General features: G+C 36.3%; 1 protein-coding gene across 1 annotated transcript in view; it reads left to right on the plus strand.

Moving 5' to 3' along the window:
- KMT2C (lysine methyltransferase 2C) overlaps positions 1 to 12,411 on the plus strand; it is a 294,229-nt gene that overhangs the window by 157,277 nt on the left and 124,541 nt on the right. The window contains exons 8-9 of the mRNA XM_060156306.1: positions 3,921 to 4,083; positions 11,864 to 12,035. Of these exons, the coding sequence (XP_060012289.1) occupies positions 3,921 to 4,083; positions 11,864 to 12,035 (335 nt within the window). The remainder of the gene's footprint in view (positions 1 to 3,920; positions 4,084 to 11,863; positions 12,036 to 12,411) is intronic.

The following is a 12,411-nucleotide window of genomic DNA, read 5'->3' on the forward strand; positions in this document are numbered from 1 at the left end:
CTTTTCCTCGGACTCCCTTCCGGCTAGCCGTGGCGCACTAACCCCTTCAGGCTGTGTTCACGCCGCCAACCCCAGTCCTCTCCCTGTGCTCCGACCGAAGCCCGAGCCTCAGCTCCCAGCCCCGCCCGCTCCGGCGGGGGAGCAGACAAGCCTTTCGGGCTGGTGAGCGCCGGTCGGCACCGATCATCTGTGCGGGAATCTCCCCGCTTTGCCCCCCGCACCCCTGTGGCTGCGCTCTCTTCCGCGGCTTCGAAGCTCTCCCCCTCCGCCACCCGCAGTCTCAGCCTGTGAAGGGGCTTCTAGTGTGTGGAAACCTTTCCTCCTTCACAGCTCCCTCCCAGAGGTGCAGGTCCCGTCCCTATCCTTTTGTCTCTGTTTTTCCTTTTTTCTTTTGCCCTACCCAGGTACGTGGGGGGTTTCTTGCCTTTTGGGAGGTCTGAGGTCTTCTGCCAGCGTTCAGTAGGTGTTCTGTAGGAGTTGTTCCACGTGTAGATGTATTTCTGGTGTATCTGTGGGGAGGAAGGTGATCTCTGTGTCTTACTCTTCCGCAATCTTCCCGGAAGCCGCTCTTTTTTGTTTTTACATTTAATATTGCCAATGAAAAGCAATTCCCGTTTGTCCTTTCTTTGTAAATGACCCCTTTTCTTTTTGGTGGGGCTACTAGAATTTTTCATTTATCCTTGTTATCTTTGCCCATGTTTCTAGGTGTAAGACATTTTAATCTGAAGCTGGTGTTTTCTGTTTGGGTGGGTGTTTTTGTAGTGAAACGGATATCAATAGAACAGAAAAAAAAGACTCTTGTCTTTCAGTTTCCTCATCTATTAAATGGAAATTATGCTTAATAAATGTTACCTCTTATTATTAGATATTTTCATAAATTTTCTTTCTAATTTCTCTGCTTATAATCCTTCTATTTTCTCTCTTTCTAGTACTCTTTCTAAACAGACATTGGACCTTCCTGATAGTTTCCCATGCCATTTTATTTTTTCTCTTACTTGCTATCTTCATTCGTAATTACAGCATTATGGGAGAATCCTAACAGACTAATAAGAAAAGTTTGGTAAAGGTTAAAAACAGCCTGGTGTGTAGAAAATTAATATTTGATATTTCTTACAGCACTTAGCCAATTGCAGTAGTTGATATAGAATAAATACTTGATAATTAATTGAACAAGCTTTGGAATATCCTGAAACTTATTGTTACTGTTTCATAACTCATCTTGAACCTTAATCTCTGAAATTTTGTTGATTTTGTTTTGTATTATAGATTTATTTTGCGAGAGCTTTCCAAGTTTTGGAAGTTCCTCAGACTCTTTCTTACAGGTGGCAATGTGAACTCTCATTGAGAGTTTTTTCTTTGATGTGTTCTTGGACTAATGTCAAAAGATATTTAACACTTTTCTTTTTATCTTTCCCTCTCCTTCTCTTCTTTTTAATGGTTAAAAAAGTATAAAAAATTATTTAGGAGTTTTTAATATCGAGTCAAATTGTTTAGTTGATAAGAGCTTTTTATCTTACCTTCCTCTCACGAAATGTTAATTAGCTTTGTAATTGTTACTTAGCTTATAATTTGTTTTGATTTGTGACTTGCGGTGTATGAGGGTGCTGATGTTAGACAAGTTTCCTGTAGAAATTTATTCTTTGACATTTTCTACAATTTTATAAATGCTTTTTATTGGTTCAAAAAGATATATTCCAGCCTGTATAGATAGTATATGTTTTCTTTCAATGCCAAATGTCTTTCATTAGCTATGTAGTTATAACAGATGGGTTTGAAGCGTTCACTTAAATGCAGTTAGTATTTTATTTCCCTTTATTCCCTAATCTCTTTACATGTTATTGTAAATTAGTATGTTGGATACATTCCAGGACTTCTCATAGTAGTTTAGCTAATGTCATGTAATATTTTCCATTGCAAATATGATTAAGAGAACATGTTGATGTTTCTAAAATGATATAGACAGTGAGAAAAGGATCAAGTTAAATTATTTTATTTCCTTACTATACACTTAAAAGTCATTATATTTTATTTGTCAAAATTACTTTTAGAGCAAAAGGCTTCTGTACAACTTGCCATATGCTATAAAAGTAATGGAGATTCTAGATTTTAACAGTGTAGCAGAAATTATTTTGCGATGTTAATGAGTTAATAATAAAAACTTTTCAGTGGTTGATTGGACATATAAATGTACTTTCTTCCCTCAACATTACCTTGACCTTTCCAGTATTGACTCAAGGATACTCAGACTACCTAGATATTATACATGTCTTTAATTCTGGGTTCTGTTAATACAGTAAACATATTTGGATACCATAGGAGGTTGTGACATAAATATATTGTTTGGAAAAAGCTGATTATTATGCTTTATCAGTGAAGATAAAGAAGGCTTTATTTCTTTTCTTCAGTTTTTGTTAATGCAGTAATAATTCCTTTGAGTATAAAAAGACAACTGAAATGTGTGTTAGTGTGTGAACTTGTGGACATTATATAAAATTAAAATGTCAAAGATATAGCTAGTGTTTATGAGTTACTTAGAAACTACAGTGGTCTTGTTGCCTGCAGCCAAAATGTGTAGAAGACACACCAGGAGACACTTAACTTTCTTATATTGGTTCAGTGCAGGGGACTGATGGTTATGAGGAGCAGTTTGATGGCATGTGATATCTTACGTAGATTTACATGCAAGACATTGAAATTATTTACAATTTACAAACTATTGTATTATCTAATTGACTAGCAGAAGATGGAATCAGTATATTAGCACGTGAAGATGTTCATAGTAATGTTAGCAACTCTATTACCTGAGCCTCGGTTTTACCACGTGCCGTCCCACTTGGCTTCAGGTAGTTCAGCTCTGCTAGTCATGAGCCACACCTACAGTAAGATTACCAAAAGTGAAGTCCATTTAATATATGTAAATATGAACACCAGTTTATTAGGGCCTTTCTATGTCAAACAGCATTCATGGTACTAAGAATACAAAGTTAGTACAACCCGATTCCTCTACTCAAAGATCTTGGATGAAAAAAGAGCGATAAGTAATTACCATGCAGTAGCATAAATGCTAAAACAGAAGTATATTCAAGAAGGGCAGCTAGGCATCTCCTACACACAGAGAGAGATTTTGTACGTTATGATGCCCCAAGTGGGCTTGGGCGGATGAGGACGTTTATTAATCTTTCTTAGGGAAAGAATTACTCTTAGATAATCCATACTGACTTCTTACACATTTCAGGTGCGCCAAACTTCCCCTGCTGTTCGTTTGAGACTTTATTTCTTTGATTTTACCACTTGCAAGAGATAGAGGCAGATTGGAATGGGGGAAGGAGAAAGTCAGATGACTTAATTTTTCTTCATGTGCCCAGCATTTTAAAGAAACTTGAAACTAACTGCTACAATGAAGTGTGTAGATTTGTATGTGTGCCTTTAACCATGTAGTTGCCACTCATTAACTTATTCTGTGATTGACTAGTTTACTTCATGTTGATTTTTAGGCAGGGTGAAAATAGTAAGAGGTTTTGGAAATAATATATATATGTTTTATCTGTTTATTAATGGGATTTAATGACCTGTTAAAAATAATCCCCAACTAGAAACCTGCCCTTTTAACCATATTATTAGTTTTTTAAAAATGGTAGTTGTATTGACAAAGTCAATAGAAAAAAAAAAGTGAAATGCTAACTTTCTAAACTTGAATGGAAGGATGAATATGTATTCATCCTTGGATGAATATTTACCAAGCACTGAACGGAGAACTTAGATTTTATCATTTTAACTGATCCTTTATTTAGTGCTCTGCAGGCTTCAAATTGTTTTACTAGTAATGTACAAAGACTTTTGAATATCTTCGTAGCCCCACCTTTGAGTGTTGCTTTTCCAGGTTTTATAAGGATATTTCTTTATCCTTTGCTCCCTTCCAGCGATGTGCATTTTGTAAGCACCTTGGAGCCACTATCAAATGCTGTGAAGAGAAATGTGCCCAGATGTACCATTATCCTTGTGCTGCTGGAGCCGGCACCTTTCAGGATTTCAGTCACTTCTTCCTTCTTTGTCCAGAGCACATTGACCAAGCTCCTGAAAGATGTAAGTTTACTACAGATATATTTAAAAACATTTATCAGTGTATTTACTTAAAATAACAAATGTTTAAGTTCCCGAAGTGTTATTCTACTTGTGGTAAAAGGCAACATTACATAATCTTGATAATCTGAGAGATCTTCACAAGAGATCCTTGGGTGGGGTGAGGGGGCAGGGGGAGGAATCTGTTACCAACAATATCATTGAAGTTATATCCAGAGAGTTACTTCCTCAAAAATTCAAAGATAGTTTGCATGTTTTTTATTCTTATTTAAAAAATTTAACTACTGTAGAAAGGTAAACTTGCTGAGTATATGGTATTTTAATATGTACTATGAAAGTAGGTCATTTAAAAAATTAAACAGTGTCTTTAATTCAGTGTCTTTTACACTAAAAAGACTACCCAGTTGGAGATTTAGAAGATGGTTCATTCAGATGTTATTTCAGGATGTATGTTGATAGGATCACCAAACACTTGAAAATCTTGGAAAATGTCCTAGTAGTCATAATAGAAATCTCGTTAATGCTTCTTCTTGATTCATCTGTCTTGGTTATAATTATCTATAATCCTCAGTTGTCTTTTTTTTTTTTTTCTTTTCCAAACAGTATTTTATAATTAGGTGAAAAGGTTTAAGTGTTTGAAATTCATGTTATACAGAAAATTATAACTCTTTCCTATCCTTATTAAATAGAGATCTTACTTTTTTCCTAGTATATGGATTTCCAATGAGCATGCATGATTTGAGATCTTTTTTCCCTAGTAAATTGAATTTCCAATCTGCTTGTGAAATCTCTTTGATGCCTTCTTTATTCAGTCTTTTTTTATGTCATCTCTTAGTTACCTAATTGTTAGCTTTTACCTGTATTCTTAGCAATGTCAGTAAAGGCTTTTTTCCTATCTTTTCCAGCTTTGTGAAACATAAATATAGCTACTTCAGGCTTAAAGTAATCTCAAACACAGATTTCATAATCATCATTTTTCTCTGTTCAGTACCATGATTTTATCTTTAGTTAAAGTTATTTTGTATCTACATGTATAATCATGTTGCCCTTAATCACTATACAGACGTAAATTATAGGTAAGGCAAACTGAAATGTCACATTGTATTTAGGCTAATAAGGGATTTAAAGTTTTAAAAATGCTTTGGATTACACACTGTTAAATCTGGGAGAAGAAGACAACATTCATGCACAGCTACTGTAATGGGTGTTATTTATTTTAAGGCCTCATGTAGTGAATTCCTTCACTAAGTACACAGACTACCATGTGAATCATCAGAGCTGATTGTATTCTGGGTGGTATAACACACTTTTCCAATGGAATAAAACAACTGTGGGTGTGTTTAACAATTTAAATTTTATTCAGCCTTTTGTGTGTGGTCGTGATTTAGACCTCAGTAAACAACATGCAAACTTTTCTATGACTATGTTTCTAATGTGAGAAATTCTATTACTTATTGGCAGTACTACTTTCTTTTGCAGACTCTGTTCACATAATGTATATGATTTATATACATTTATTTGTTAGGGATCATAAATTGTTTTATAAAATAATGAAGTGTAAGAACTGAGGTGAGGTGATTTGTTACCATTTATCATGAATATAGTGAAAGGTTCATGCTGGCAACATAAAGCTAAAAGATACACTGAAATTACTGGTACCTTGCCTTGTTCCAAAGTAGACTTACGGAGACTTACACAAATACATGAACAGTAGGATAAAGTAAGACTAAAAATAAGCAAGAAAATTTGGCCAGTGGGAAGGGAAAATAAGGATAGGATAAATGGGAGGGTAATACGGTGAGGCTGATACCCAAAATAAATGTGTATTTCCCAGGCCTATGCCACAAATCTGGCTCCAGAGCTTTCCAGCAGTCAGCATGAAGAAGGGCATATGAACAGTTGCCTGATTTGTAGTAATAATAATTCACTTGATACTGACACTGTATGTACACTATATATGGTAGTGAGAAACTGTCTTCAAGTAGCTGTCTTGCAGTATAAACAACAAACCCCACAGGGCAATTTCTTATAACAGCCCTTAAAATAAGTCAGTGGTATAAAACCAAAGCCCAGTTGAGTAAATTCTATTCCCTGGGGATCCTAAACAATGCAGTCTAAATACCCAGCTTCCTGAGCATCTGTTTTAATCCAAGGATGTAGAGAGTACTGCAGATAGACTATATTGCAGTAATATACAAGACTACGTAATAGTCTTATAAAATCTTTCATTTGTATATTTAGCTGTTCTAATTGTATGTCATAGCACAAAGCACTTTTTATGTTTTAAAAATGGGGATATCTTAAATGACAGTGTTATTATGAAGGTTAAATGACAATGAAAATCATGTAGCATTGTACCATATATTATGAATTGCTGTACTGAAAGGTAGTTATTTTAGCTCTTATCTAAGTAATGTGTTTGCATTGAGTATAATACTTGATGCTGCTGGCTAAGAACAGAGCGGTATGCTGTGATAGTTACCTGAGTTAGGAGTAAGATTGACATCTTTTTATGAAAGTTGAAAAATCTAACAAAAACATGGACCTCATTAGAAAAAAACATCCCAGCAAAAAGAGCGCATCTGTGAGCACGACCAGCATTTTCATCAGAAAACAATTTTGGGGTGCTTTGTCTTCGAAAAATGCCAGTCATGGCTCTAACCTTATTTTCACGACGATGCAAGTATACACTAACCTTGCCTGGAAACTTTACGCTAAATATCCATCTAAGGGACATAGCCACATATACTTCCTGAGTAGTAGTTTCCCTCTCATGGAAGGCTGAATGGCAGAAAGCCAGCCATGCAAGGTCAGAGGAAAGAACATTCCAGGCTGAGCGAACAACTACTGCGCAGGCCTTGAGGCAGGAGCATGGCGTGATTGTGGAATAGACAGCTAGTCACTGTGTCTGGAACTTAGTGTCTGCCAGGTGGGTAGCAGAGACCACATCAAGGCGAACAAAGACTAGATCATGTAGGCCTTGTAAACAAGGGAAGGGGTTTGGATTTTATTCTGTCTTCAGTGAGAAGCCTTTGCAAGGTTTAAACCTGGGAATGCTACATCTCTTAATCCACTCCCCCTCCCCCAGCGTATTTACTTTCATCACTCAGCTTTTACCTCCTTTACTTCATTTAAACTTTTAACTCCTACCTCATTTTCTTAGTTGTCTGGTCTCTCTTGACACCAAGTCCTGCTACTTCTCTGTTACCTTAAATTCTGTCAGCCCCCTGACCTTTCTTTCTTACCTACCTGCCTACTCTGTGGGCCAGCCTCTCTGGACAACATCCATGATTTACTTCTTCTTTCTAGAGATTCCATTTTGATAGGCAAATCACCTTGCAGAGTGTCCTGCCAGCGATGGAAACATAGATCACGGAAGTTGTAATGTCGATGGAAGTTACAAAGCTATGCTGATTTAGTCCTTTTAAAATTCACTGGTAATAATCTGACTTGAGACTGTGCTCTTCACCTGGTTCTCTTCTTATGTGCTGTCTAGCCTTTCTTAAGCAGTAGTCTCACCTTCCAAATTGACCATGTTTAAGGATCTATGATAGCTTCCATCTAATTTAAGCTCCATGTTTTTGCCTTTTCCTCCATTTCTTCTCGTCACAGCTGTCACTTGGGAAGAAGCGACCTGTCCAAAGCTTACTCTGTTTCTGCTGCTCTCCTTGCTTCCCCGCATCATTTAGCTTCCTCCTGCTGTGCCTGTGCTGGCACTTCTCCTTTGCACTTTTATTCTTCCCCTTCTTTGCCCTTCCAGTGGCATCAATATTGATTAGTAGTAAAGAATATGATCTTTGGAGCCAAATTAACCTGGATTTTACTCCTGTCCTCTCTTAAATTGTCTTCATCTTTAGTCTTTCACTCAATCTATTTTGCTTTCCCTACTGCTTAAAGAAAATTTTCACTTAGTCGTTTGATTATTGCTTCAAGCTTAACGCCCCTTTGGCTTTCAGACATATATGTATGTATATGTACATATACTTATGTCTGACATGACACTTAAGCCATCCAGTAATGTCATCTTCTTAATGCATGCCCTCCAAAAGGCTGTTTTAGTATTTTTACATATTTCTGTGTGTTCGCCCAGATCAGAAAAATGGTTGGGACCAAGTTTTTTCTATTATTATTTTTATATAATGCATAGTAAATGTTTTTGGACTGAATATATCACATGGATTTTTTTTTTGCCCAATTTATTAAATGATGCATACTAATCATACAACATGACAGTATTGTCATCAAGGAATTGGTGGAAACTGTCATAGAATAAAAAGTAATCTCTGCTATAGTGATACACAGAGTTACCTTGTTGCAGAATGAGCTTTGCTGTATAAAACAGTGCTGTGCAATAGAAATATGATGTGAGCAATATATGTAATTTTAATTTTTCTAGTGGTCATGTTAAAATTTTTTATTTGAAATTAATTTTAAAAATACATACTTAACCCAATATATCCAAAATGTTAATATTTCAACTTGTAATTAATAAAATTTTTGAGATAGTGACATTAATATTTTTTTCCTATTAAGTCTTTGGAATTCGGAGTGTGTTTTATATGTATAGCACATCTCAATTTGGACTAATCACATTTCCATTGCGCAATAGCTACATGTGGCTAGTAGCTACCATGGCAAGTTGAAGTGGCAGAGTAGCAAACTCTAGAAAGTTTCACAGAAGTATTTAGATAGTGTTCCTGGCAAATTACAATAAAAAGATGTAATCTGATAGAGTCCAGTACTTGCCCCAGTTTCTGTAAGTTTTGAGGGTAGGCAAAAATCAAAGATCAGTTTTTAAATGTACTTAGCTTGAATGAGTAAATATGGAACTCTCTTTTAGTATTAAGAAAACTACTTTGCTCTGTTTTTCCATTTTTATTTAAAAAAATGAACTAATACATGTAATTTCATTTTTAGAATTAATGCTTTCTTCTAAATGCCTGTCATTTAAAGAGCCACTTAAGAATGATTTTAGAAGCAACTCCTTTGCTTAAAATATAAGAATTGATTTGTGCTAGGCAACTGAGGATATGAAGTTGAAAAAGACAAGGTTACTACCCTTCAAGGGTTCACGGTATTGTGTTATAATTAATTGATGATTTAACAGTTTCTTCTAAGCATATGGGGAAAGGAAGAATCAACAACTAAATGGGCATTTAGGTGTGGTAACATTAGATAGTCAGGGTTTATGTCTGAGCAAGAGTTTTAAAGGCCTCTTTCGAATGGGCTAGTGGTACAACAAAGGAACAAAATTACAGGCAGAAGGAACAGAATGCGTACAAGTACACAAAGGTTGAGCAGTCTGTTGTGTTAACGTGCACAGCAGACCGCTTGATCTGACCAGGAAATAGTGAATGTTCTGAGATTCAGTTGGAAAAGGAGATAATCCCCCCCCACTCCTTTTTTTGCCTCAAACTAGAAATTTTTGATTTTTTTATTTTAAGGCAAGAAAGGAGGTGTTGATAAAGCTGTAATTTGCGCAGGGCGTAACACTTAGAAAATTGCTCTGGATCTTTAGCTGATTTAGGGAGGAGGTCAGAGCCCTAAGCCAGCATTCCATTCAGAAGATAACTGCAGTGACCAAGACAAAGTGTGATGGACTGAACTGTACAAACAGATGGAAGAGGATACATAAAAAGTTTACTCAGTAAGAACTGGTATCCAATTGGATGTGTTGGGTCAGGGAGTAGTTAAGGGTCAATAGTGACACTAAAGTTTCTTTACCCAGCAGGTCGAGAAAGAAGGGAGAGGTTTAGGTTTAAAAATGTTCTAGAGGGGGCTTCCCTGGTGGCGCAGTGGTTGAGAATCAGCCTGCCAATGCAGGGGACACGGGTTCGATCCCTGGTCCAGGAAGATCCCACGTGCCACGGAGCAGCTAGGCCCGTGCGCCACAACTACTGAGCCCGCGTGCCGCAGCTATTGAGGCCCGCGCGCCTAGAGCCCGTGCTCCGCAATGAGGGAGGCCACAGCAATGGGAGGCCCGCTCAGCACGATGAAGAGTAGCCCCACTCTCCCCAACTGGAGAAAACCTGCGTGCAGCAACAAAGACCCAATGCAGCCAAAAATAAATAAATTTATAAAAAAAAAAAAAAAGTTTTAGAGGAGTTGAGTTTGAGTATTTTTAGAACACCTGGCTATTGAGGGTCCAGTAAGACTTGAAAATAACATTTTGAGGTTCAGAAAGAAGTTTGGGTCTGGTGATAGAGATCTGGGAATTGTGTCGGTGTTTTATGATGTAGGAATTGATGTGATTACAAAGAAAAACCATGGGGAATTAGAAAAGATGGAAGAGGATGAAATCCTAAGAGACTCCATCATTTAGAGGGCTGGTGGAGGCACAAAAGCCAGCACAGCAGGAGGAGACTGGGGGCATGGGAAGCCTAAGGAGAAATCTGGAGAAAGCTGCCATCATAGAAGTCAATCAAGGTAGGAAATTTCAGTGTGGGCGTAGATGTAAACGCTGCAGATGGCAAATAAGGTAAGACCTAAAAAGTAACCACGGGATTTCATAGGCCACTGGTAGCCTCATTAAAGTAGCTTCAGATGAACAGTGGGTGAGGAGCCGCCAGGGGCCCAGCTTACAGTCTAGATGCATCCTAGGGCCTGTTTGTGTTCTGCCCTCAAACTGCAAATGGTTTTTTTTTTTTTTTTTTTTTACCATTTTAAAAGGATTCTAAAATAAAAACAAAAACTCTGTATGCCAAAGACTTCTATGGCCCACAAAACCAATTCTTGGTGTAAGGAAAAGGAATAGATTATTACTCTGTTTCAAGATACTTGACTGGGGAAAGAAAGCAGGCAGAAAGGGCTTATAGCCAGAGAGGACTGACCAAATCTTCAGAAAGCGAAAGAGGAAAAAAAAAATCGTATGTACAATTTAAAACGGTCCTAGGACAATCAGCTAATCAGACCATTTAGTTGAGAACATAAGTGTCAGTTACAGACATATTTGTGTATATCATCCAATTGGTATGATTTTAGAATACATTCTTTTCCTTATTATATTGTAATATGCATGCGTTTGTATACTTGGCAAGCCAGTTTATCCTGACATTTAGTTTTTATTTTAGATGGTACAAGAACTGTTAAAAAGTGCCATTCCTTTTAATCCACATTTAGCGATAGACGATGTCCATAATTTTTTTACAACTGGCAATTAATATAGATGAATATAGAATTAGTATATGAAGTATTATATTTGTGTATGAATATGTAGCTTCCATCTTTAATGTTCTCCCTCATATATTTTCCAGTATTAAAAAACCCTTATTTGACTTGAATAAAAATTAGTGTTTATGCATAAGAAGCATCTTAATCTAATTGATATTAACATTTCTTAATTTTGTCTCTGATTTTGTTAATTTCAAACCTATTTAACACTCAAATAAAAATGTTTATTTTTGCACTGCAAAGCGCCTCTCAGTTGATATTTTCCTTTTCGGTTCTTTTCAGCAAGCATATATTGAACATTAACTAGGTGCCCAGCATATCACTGGTATTAGGGATATAAAATTAAATAAGAACTGCTTATGGTCTCAAGTAGATGTAGGTACAAATCATTGCAAAACTATATGATTAAATTTAATGTGATTAAATTGAGATTAAAGATATTATAATGTTTTAATGGAGACCTTATTCTGATTGGATATCAGTTCAATGTGGATAATTTCAAGTGTCTGAAAGATTTACCATGAAAATTCCCTTCAAGTGATTTTTAAACTGTAAAGCCAGAAAAATATTAAATTCTTATACAACAATTTCGTTGTTTTACTGTTAATTGTAGCAAAGGAAGATGCAAACTGTGCAGTGTGCGACAGCCCGGGAGACCTCTTAGATCAGTTCTTTTGTACTACTTGTGGTCAGCACTATCATGGAATGTGCCTGGATATAGCGGTTACTCCATTAAAACGTGCAGGTTGGCAATGTCCTGAGTGCAAAGTGTGCCAGAACTGCAAGTAAGTTTTAATTTCAACTCAAAGGTGTGTATTGAGTTTAAGAGAGACCCTATTATTAGGCACTAAAGGTTGTGTACTATGATAAAGGTTGTTCATACTGCAGCTATATTCGCTCACACTGGCTTCATCATGTCTTTAGAAATTGCTAGATATTTATTAACATATTTCTTTGAAATAAGTCTAAACAAAAACTAATTTTAATAATTTAAATTCCTCTGGTTGCCTAAAAAGCTAGCTTAAGTTTGCCAGCAATTTTAAATGAATGATATTAACAATTAAAAATAAATAAGCATTAGAAAAAAAAGCACCTTTTTTTCTGAGGGAGACTGGGGAGGAGATTTAATAGGAAAATAAACCTCTAACTATGGAAAGTAGT

This window comes from Lagenorhynchus albirostris, chromosome 8 (assembly GCF_949774975.1).
Source record: "Lagenorhynchus albirostris chromosome 8, mLagAlb1.1, whole genome shotgun sequence".
Lineage (NCBI taxonomy): Eukaryota > Metazoa > Chordata > Mammalia > Artiodactyla > Delphinidae > Lagenorhynchus > Lagenorhynchus albirostris.